This window comes from Echiichthys vipera, assembly GCF_963691815.1.
Source record: "Echiichthys vipera genome assembly, chromosome: 1".
Lineage (NCBI taxonomy): Eukaryota > Metazoa > Chordata > Actinopteri > Perciformes > Trachinidae > Echiichthys > Echiichthys vipera.
This window is the reverse complement of record NC_139826.1, coordinates 39,713,438-39,722,870: the sequence shown is the minus strand read 5'-3', so window position 1 is coordinate 39,722,870 and position 9,433 is coordinate 39,713,438. Positions and strand designations below refer to the sequence as shown.

Below are 9,433 nucleotides of genomic sequence, written 5' to 3'. Positions count from 1 at the left end.
TTGTGTGCATGTGCGTATGTTTGTGCGTGTAGGTGTGAGCGTGTGTGTGTGTATGCGTGTAGGTGTGCGTGCGTGTGTGTATGCGTGTGTGTGTGTGTGTGTGTGTGTGTGTGTGTTACAGTAACCTGTATAATAATTCTGTCACTTTACTTTTCTGATATTTCAGATTTGCTCGTTTATTTTTCAAATGTTTTCTGTTTCATCTTCGTCCTCAAATGTTTGGTTTTTGTCTCGTCTGTTGCAAACGAGGTCGCTCCTCAACATAACCCCCAGTTTAAATAAAGTTTTAAAGTAAATAAATGCATTAAAAACATTGTTTTCATGAGCAATAATCTGGATAATGAATGAATTGTACAAACTAAAGCAGGTCTGGATTCCCTCTGTAATTAACACCATTCAGGAAACTTCTGGGAGCTGATTTGGAAAATACGGAACCCGTAAAATAAAACGTTTACGACAAACGCCGACTCATCAGAGCGATGAACTCGTGGCGCTCATCACGACCTCGTTAAAGGGACAAGACACCAAAAGCATGACATGGCAAAAACAGAGATGATCAAAAGACACGCGTGAAATCTGTCTGTTTTTATCTGCAGTGGAAAATGAGTTTCAGTATTTTATTGAAAGTAAGCAAATAAATAATATTGTGATAAAAATAGTTTATAAGTACTCAGACTGTACATCATTGTTACAGGGTGGGGAGCTGCGACGGGGGAGAGGGGGAACGAAACCAGCAACAGGATTTTGCTTTGTGCAGAAACGACTAAAAATCACAAACAGGAAACAAAAAAAAAGCAGTTCTACGTTTAGCTTTTAATCACACGAAGGGTGAAAGAAACAAAACTCTTCAGTTCCTTCTCCGTCGCCGCCAAAGCCGACGTGGGAACCCGTGTTTGGGGACAAGTCGACGGGACAGACGCAGACGTGAGGAGCGGAGCGAACGGGGGGGGGCGGGGGGGGGCTTCGGCTCGGACAGCACAGCCGATTGAACGCAAACGCGGGCGAGTAATAATAAATAAGAACGAGACGACAGAGAGAGGAGTTAAGAAAACAATAAGGCTTGATATGAAGTCTTCGTACAAAGTGTTTTGTTTTTTTTTAAAAAAGGTGGAGGGGTGGATCGCACCGCCTCGAGGGTTCATCGAGTCACAGCGGGGGGATCGACTGAGGCCTCGGTGAAGTTGGTCCATCGAAGGAGTTTCCACACGTTCAGACTCGTCCGCGAGTCCGTCTGTGTGTGTGTGTGTGTGTGTGTGTCTCCGGAGGTGAGGGAGGTCGTTAAAGGGGCGAGCAGGGGCTGGTAGAGTGTGTGTGTGTGTGTGTGTGTGTCTGTGTCTGTGTGTGTGTGTCTCCAGAGGTGAGGGGGGTCGTTAAAGGGGCGAGCAGGGGCTGGTAGAGTGTGTGTGTGTGTGTGTGTGTGTGTGTGTGTGTGTGTGTCTCCGGAGGTCGTTAAAGGGGCAAGCAGGGGGTGGTAGAGTGTGTGTGTGTCTGTGTGTGTGTCTCCGGTGGTGAGGGAGGTCGTTATAGGGGCGAGCAGGGGCTGGTAGAGTGTGTGTGTGTGTGTGTGTGTGTGTGTGTGTGTGTGTGTGTGTGTGTGTGTGTGTGTGTGTGTGTGTGTGTGTGTCTCCAGAGGTGAGGAGGGTCGTTAAAGGGGCGAGCAGGGGCTGGTAGAGTGTGTGTGTGTCTGTGTGTGAGTCTCCAGAGGGGAGGGGGGTCGTTAAAGGGGCGAACAGGGGCTGGTAGAGTGTGTGTGTGTGTGTGTGTGAAGTTTCTTCATGCAAGGTCAACGAGAGAGAAGCTCTAATTCTGTTTTCACTTGCATCCGAAAGAACAAAGCCCTCTGTGTTTGTTTGTAGTTGTTTTTACTCGTCACGGTTTTTATGGCTTTAATTCTTAAATTCAAGAGTTTCATTTTGGTTTTGCAGATGTGGAAAATAAAGGAAATAAAGGAGAATATACTGTGTGTTTCACATGATGTACGTCGTCACCGTCACCCGGCTTGCCAGCAGTTAGTGTAAAGGTGACGCACGACTCACAGTGTTGAGCAGTTATTGCGCGAAACGGTCCGACAACATCTCCGGCGATCCGTCCGATATTCACGCGTCCGTCGACCTTAAAGAGCCGCGTTCGCACAAAATCACAGGTCATAGGCTACGAAAAGGACGACAGTTAAAAAGGACAGAGGATACGAATTAAGTTATATCAAATATCAAAGTCACTTAAGCTTAAATTGGATGATTAGAAATCAAAGAGGAGGAACAAAAAACATACATCTGGTCAATAGAATCAGGATTATATATATAAAAACAAAGATTAGATAAAATGTCTGTTGGTAGAAATATACAAACTCCAGACAGCTGAAACGTTCAGTTACACACACGTGTCTGAGAGCGGAGCTTAATACGGGCACAGTGGAGAGAAGTGGGTCGATTAAAGGGGATAGAGGCAAGAAAGGATTACACAGTAATTCTAAAATCACTTAAATGTCCCACTGGTTTACATAAATATAATAACAAATGTCGATAAGTCTAAAAAGTCTCCACTGGGGATACTGAGACCGGTGAGCGAGGTCGTTCTCTGTGACGACGACGACAGAACCAGAACATCTTTTTAGTGTCTCTGCGTCGACGTTCTCAGTTCATCATCCGGGTCTTGAACGCAGGGAACTCCCCGTCATCCTCTGACCAGCGGTTACCTATAGAAATAATGAGGATAAACTGAGAAGGGGAAGAGAGAGAGAGAGAGAGAGAGAGAGAGGTGACCGGACACGAGAGGAGGAGCAGGACAGGAGCCGGAGGTGGAGGTGGAGGTGGAGGTGGAGGTGGAGGTGGGGGAGTGGATGGGTGGAGAGAGAGAGAGAGAGAGAGAGAGGCGAACATCATGCGTTATTTAAGCGTTCTGAAGAAGAGAGGAGCGGCTCTGCAGTGAGCTGACGGCACAGGCTGTAGAGAAGAGAGGGACGTGGACGCGCTGACTACCGCTCAAGTTTGGCTTTTGACCCGACCCCCCCCCCCCACCACAGCGACTTCCTGTTTGATCCAATCAGGAAGCTCCGTCAGCGTCAGTTCTCCGAGTGTCCACTAGGGGCAGGTTTGATAACAGAGCAGTTTCTCATTGAGCCCCATGTTAAACAGGCCGTTTTCACAGCATCATTAAACCTGTTTAAGGACAAAAGAACATTCTAGTCTGTGTGTTTAGCTCAGATCTCCATGACAACACTGAGGGGGAGGGGCTAGTTTTTATTTTACTGGAGGTTAAAGTTTATGAGTAATTAGGGGCGTGGCCTCTTGAGTGACAGCTAGCCTCTGGCCCTCACTTCTCCTCGGAGGTAAACGTCAGCCAGATGGACGTACGCCCCTCCCCCCAACGTCACATACATGCCGTTTTTGGTCAGAGGAAATGAGGCTGAGTCAACTTCTGACAAGATGGAGACTCCTGTAGGCGAGGACGATTGGATCAAGTTGAGAGAACGGACCTCGACGGAGACGCTACGTCCATTTTTTACACAGTTTATAATTTTGCGGTGTCCCCATCTTGTTTTTTTTTTTTTTAAACGGACGTGACCATATTTGGACAAGAAAGCGAAACTGAACACTAAAGAGGGAAACTGTGGGTGAGCAGGAAGCTCTGGGTGACACAGAGCCTGTTGAAAGTCGTTTTGCTCTTTAGCGTTACCGGCTAACGTTAGCTCTGTTAGTAAAGCCCCTTTTGCATGGCCTATTTGTTACGGGGCTGTCGCGCCAATGTCTGAACGTGACACACAGCAGTGATGACGAGTCAATCCACAGGAGGGTCAAAATGTGACAAAGCAGTGTCCACCGTCTCTTCCGCTCTCTCGCACGCTGCGGCCCATCGGTCCTTCCTCTGCTGACAGTTGTGCTTCTCTAACATATTAAGTTTGTGGGTCGGAACAGTTTCGAGCGGTTGATTAACGGTGCAGATAGACGCCGACGCCTCCTCCGCAACTGGAACGCCAGTGTTCTGTGGGAAAATCATAACTGGGGCGTTGTTAAGGCGCCACAAAGAGCGGTTGTTCCTTTATTGTGGCGCTGTTGCGGTATCTCTGTGTAAAACGCTGAACTGGAGAAGACTTAAAACTAGAGACTGATACAGAAACTCATTATGTTTACTCAAACGTTTACTGAGGGAATAAATCAAGAGGGAAGTTTAGGGCGCACTCACACTGTTCCTCCGTCCCGTGCCCCGTGCTTTAGGGTCCCTGTCCCCCCCTCCAGGCCCGTTTGTACTCACACTACCTGGGCCTCGGAGAATGCTTCTTGCTGCCTATACGTCATCACGCCGTAACACGTCACACGCATTGATGACGTCATGGCGATGCGTGGCTTTGTTTCCAGATCTTTCCGTAGACCTCAGAGTTTTTGTGCGTCTTGTCGACTGTTTTTGAATCTTTTCATCGACCAAATCTGCAGTAAACACTCCACCTCCGCATCACACCAACGTGAACCTTTCACCGCCATTGTTTGAAATGTCCGCGCATGGTCCCTCCTTCTTTCTATGTCCCAACAGGGACATGCTCGTGCACGTACATGTGCAAACGCGCTTTACAAAAGCCCACCTCTCCCAAACGGGCCGTGGACGGCCAGCTGGACGCAGTTATGCGCGGAGCGGTTGCACTCACACTGGTCAAACGCACTAGGCTTTACCCGTAAAACCTGTTTTGGCCCAGTGTGGAAGGACAGTGTGAGTGCGCTCTTAGGCTCATTTTCTCATTGACTTCTACACAATCACACTTCTTTATGGAGCCAGAGGAGTCTCCCCCTGCTGGACATTAGAGAGAACGCAGCTTTAAGACACTTCACTGCCTTAACTTCTCAGACCCTTCGTCCGTCTCTTTTATACAGCCTGTGGGTAGTAGCCATACTGCATGCTTTGAGTGTACAGTGCTTGAGATCTTACCGTTGTATGTTAACAAGAGTAGGTCCTGACTGTGGCAGTGTCCAGCCTCTGTATAGACTGACTTCCTGTGTTTCCATGTTGCATGTAAAATCACATGCAGAGACATGCCGTTAGTCACAGTAATACATAAACGGCACAGCAGCAAAGCCAATCAAGAAGAATTAAAGAGTACGTGAAGAGTCTGGGCTCAATCAGGGCCCGTCGGAGAAGTTACACACACACACACACACACACACACACACACACGCACACACACAAACACGCGCACACACACATGCACACGCTTCTGGCACTCTTTCCTCTGCTTACCGTCCATCTGGCTCCTCTTTGGCTGCGTGGAGGGGGATGCCGCGCTGTTACCGGTGACTCTGAAGTTGGCGGGCAGGGTGTCGGACGCACCCAAGGACATCCCTCTCATGTCTTTGGGCCTGAACTTCTTCCTCCATGAAGGAGCTCGGCGGAAGTTCTTATCGTCGTCCTGGAAGAGAGGCGGTGTTGAAAACGGAGGGTGGAGAGAACGAGAGAGGTGAGTCAAAGACGAGAGGTCGGTTTCTTATTTAGTTTGTGCTGCTGTGTGTGTAAAGTGTGTTGTGTGTCGGAGTTTGTCACCTCTTCCATTCTCCTGTCCGTGCCCATGGCCAGCAGGCTGTTGTATTCACGCTCAAGAGTTGCTCTGGCCTACGGGACAAGAGGGGGAAACTCTTACTCACTTCAACCATTCAGAGTAATAATCTGGAAGATTATGTCGGGTTGGTGCAAGAGTTCAAGAGTACCTATTGGATAATGTCAGTAGTACCGATTCATGTGGGTCTATATCTAAAATAGTTGCACTCCAAACAAAAGAATTGTTAAATGCAGCGTCTACGGCAGGGCTGGGCAATTCCAGTCCTGGAGAGCCACTGTCCTGACAGTTCACAGTTTGATTATTGTTAGAAAACCTAAAACACGCTGGACAGTGGCTCTCCAGGACCGGACTTGCCCACCCCTGGTCTACGGTATCAAAATAAAGGACGCTGGATCGATCCCAGTAACTTAAGCAGAGGACAGACCTCTCATTATAACCTTAAGAGACTTGAGATGTGCAACAAATCTCTGGGATCCAAAGGGAAGAGATCTTGGAGACTGTATCTTTAAAGTGTAAAGAAAAGACCCCATGGTCTTTTCCATAGAGTCTCCATGGCTTATTTGATGGATTTTCATGCTGAAAAAAGACCATGGGGTCCATTTTCCCTGGACACACACTCAGTAGAGACTGACTTACGTGTTGACTTTGTGCTTCTACCTCAGAGGATGTGACAGAAGTTGGTGAAACAGCCGTGTACCTGTGTGTTCTGCGTGGGGATCTGCAGCAGCAGGGCCAGAGTGTTGTGATCGAAGGTTTCATCCAGGGCGAGCAGCGCTCCATGGACTCCGCTCTCATAAAGGTTACTGCTGTACTCCTTCAGCCCGATGGCCTGAATCCAGCCGATCACTCGCTCATTACTCCACACCAGCACCTCTGCAGTGACGCAAATCCAGCTCGGGTGTCACTCACAGGTATGAAGTTGTGTTTTTTTGTGTCATTAAAAGAAGGATCAGCGGGGAGTGTGTTACCTTGAAGCTCCAGCTGAGACTCTTCCCTTCTCCTCTCCAGCTCCTTCCTGTCGTAGTTGAGCCTCCGCAGAGACATCACTCCACACTGGAAACTGTTCCTGTTGCACACAAACACAAAGACGGTTGTTTCTTTGGATCCCCCTCAGCAAAATCTACCTGTTACATTGATGTATATTCATTCTTTCAGTACATCCCAATGCAGCAGTATGACCCTGAGGGCACGTCCACAACAACGATTTTTTTCTATCCACTCGGCCTCGACTCCTAAACCTCTGCGTCCACAGGAAACCAGGTGCAGCGACTCCAAGCGCTGTAGTACCCGTGCCAGGCCTGGAGGTGGCGCTGTAACTGCCACAGAAATACACCAACAACGGAGAAGAAGAGACGGGGAGACGCTGTGGAGAATCCAAACACCGGAGAGTTTCTCTCCAAATCCTCCTCCATCCTAGAGACAAACGTGTCCCTGGTTCTGGTCTTAGTGGAGACTTTGGTGCTGTTCTGGACTCTGATGCACCCATCACTCTGCAGTTAGTGTCCTCACTGAGCAGAGGGGGCTGCTGGGAGCCCCTTCACTCTGCAGTTAGTGTCCTCACTGAGCAGAGGGGGCTGCTGGGAGCCCCTTCACTCTGCAGTTAGTGTCCTCACTGAGCAGAGGGTGCTGCTGGGAGCCCCTTCACTCTGCAGTTAGTGTCCTCACTGAGCAGAGGGGGCTGCTGGGAGCCCCTTCAGTCTGCAGTTAGTGTCCTCACTGAGCAGAGGGTGCTGCTGGGAGCCCCTTCCCCGTCCCAAAGCACTCCCAGGCGCCACTTTCTCACTACATTTAGAGACTTTTCACAGCTTCTTAGAACTGGATTTAGAAACAGAGCCTAGAGCAGTTTAGCTCCTTATTCAGAGCATCAGGGAAAAGGGAGAAATCTGTGCTGGGCCTCATTCAGTCCCATGCATGTGGCTCAGAGTCCAGTTCAGTCAACAGTCTCTGGGTCCGTCTCTGTCCTCTCACGCAGCAGCACTGTTGTTGTTATGTGACGCTGCGGGGTCGGAGGTCGGAGGTGGGGCCAAGACACCATCCTTTAACAAAGTCTGAGGTTTCACCGTCCAGACCACAACGCCATGGGGGACGTTTTCAAATCTTCACACTCTGGGACCTGGTTTCTAAAGATCCAGTTTTCAGGCTCCGATAACGCCGGCTGCTGTGGACGGTTGACTGAACCAGACTAAAGTTGTGCAGGTACAGGAAACCGCGCCTCCGTGTGGACGGACCCTCGGTCTTTTTGGACGACAATGGAGGTTTATGGCGTAGTCGTTGGTAACGTTCAGTGTTGAGCAGCTAAAAGGACGATCTGAAGCACTCATTTTTCATGTGAAAGAAGAAAATATTAAAGGTTGTTTCATAAATTAAAATAAATAAATAACAACACATCTGTATCTACCCAGAATTTCACAAATGGTGCACCTCGACCTTACCTGTGGAAGCTATCCACCATTTTGAGCTGTCCTCTCAGGTCCTTCTTGGTGAGGTGGTCCAGCATGCGGGCGTCCACCAGGGACTCCATGAAGTAGGAGCGGTACTGAGGCAAACCCAGGCTGGGCAGCCACTCGTTACCGATCCACTCGTGGTTCATGTCTCCGTACGCCAAAGTCTACGGTCAGAGGAGAGGCGGCTTAACAACGATGTGTGAGTGTGCGTTAAAAAAGTAGCAAGTGTTGTTAAAATATAAGGAAGCAGTTCCTACGACCGGACAGTTTTCTGCTCTGAGCTTCTGACTAAACACAGTTCGCTCGCTCATGAGCTTCTCACTGTGTTGATAAAGGTTTGCGTCGTCATGATGGCCGGTGCCAATGAGAGCTGAACCCTTTGTGGTGGTTTCATGGATCATAAGTGGATTAATGGATTTAAGAGTCAGACACACGGCAAAGACTGTTCAGTGAAGTCAATACAGTACATAGACAGCTGTAGCTATAAGTGTGATTATGCAAAATGAATATTACAGTATATATAAAGTTTAATGTTTGTTAGGATAAAACTAAATAATAACTGAAAGTACATAAAGATCATAAACATATTTTTTTACCCGTTATAACTTAAAGCAAATCTTTCAGGGAGCGTAAAAACTTTGACTGGAAGATCCTGATTCACGCAGAAGCTTTGATAAGTGGAACTTTTGTGGCCTTTACCTACTCTGTAAAGTGTCCTGAGATAACTTTTGTTATGATTTGGCACTATAAATAAAATTGAATTGAATTGAAATCACTTTTTGTAACATTAGACACAATTTAATCAAATATCACATCATGCTGAAGGTAGACAGTTTAGATTTAATTCACGTTTTATGCTTTTAATGCATAAGTTACATGTTAGTTATAGTATGTGCACAACTGTTGGTTCACTCTTCTAATGCATCTATTCTCACTGGTTTTAACAGCATCACATTACTCCACTCCTGGCTCGACTCCACTGTGTTCCTGTACGTTTTTAATTGATTTTAATATTTTGCTGATCACTTGTGAAGGTCTAGCCCCAGAACACATCTCAGACATGCTGACCCCATACGAGTGTGCTCGCAGCCTTAGGGTGCACCGACACTGTTCATTAGTACCGTGCCCGTGTTTCACGGCTAAAGTCTGGTTCCTTTGACCAGTGTGAGTGCAACCGTATCGCGTCTAGGAGCCGCACGCTTGCAGGTCACGGCCCGTTTGGGAGAGGTGGGCTTTAGTAAAGCACGTTTGCACGTGAACGAGCACGAGCGTGCGCACGTGTACGAGCACGAGGCCTACAGCGGTTCTGAGGTCATTTCCTGTGCGCCTGTTGGGACGTAGAAAAAAGAAGGAGGGACCATGCGCGGACATTTCAAACAATGGCAGTGAAAGGTTCACGTTGGTGTGATGCGGAGGTGGAGTGTTTACTGCAGATTTGGTCGATGAA

The 9,433-nt window shown here is 48.2% G+C and overlaps 1 protein-coding gene across 1 annotated transcript in view; it reads right to left on the bottom strand.

Moving 5' to 3' along the window:
• Positions 1-1,420: 1,420 nt before the first annotated feature.
• Positions 1,421-9,433, bottom strand: part of ppfia1 (PTPRF interacting protein alpha 1) — a 69,669-nt gene continuing 61,656 nt past the window's right edge. The window contains exons 22-28 of the mRNA XM_083911662.1: positions 7,975-8,150; positions 6,511-6,608; positions 6,240-6,415; positions 5,527-5,595; positions 5,227-5,395; positions 4,918-4,982; positions 1,421-2,717 (exon numbers count right to left, since the gene is read on the bottom strand). Of these exons, the coding sequence (XP_083767788.1) occupies positions 4,927-4,982; positions 5,227-5,395; positions 5,527-5,595; positions 6,240-6,415; positions 6,511-6,608; positions 7,975-8,150 (744 nt within the window). The 3' untranslated portion in view covers positions 1,421-2,717; positions 4,918-4,926. The remainder of the gene's footprint in view (positions 2,718-4,917; positions 4,983-5,226; positions 5,396-5,526; positions 5,596-6,239; positions 6,416-6,510; positions 6,609-7,974; positions 8,151-9,433) is intronic.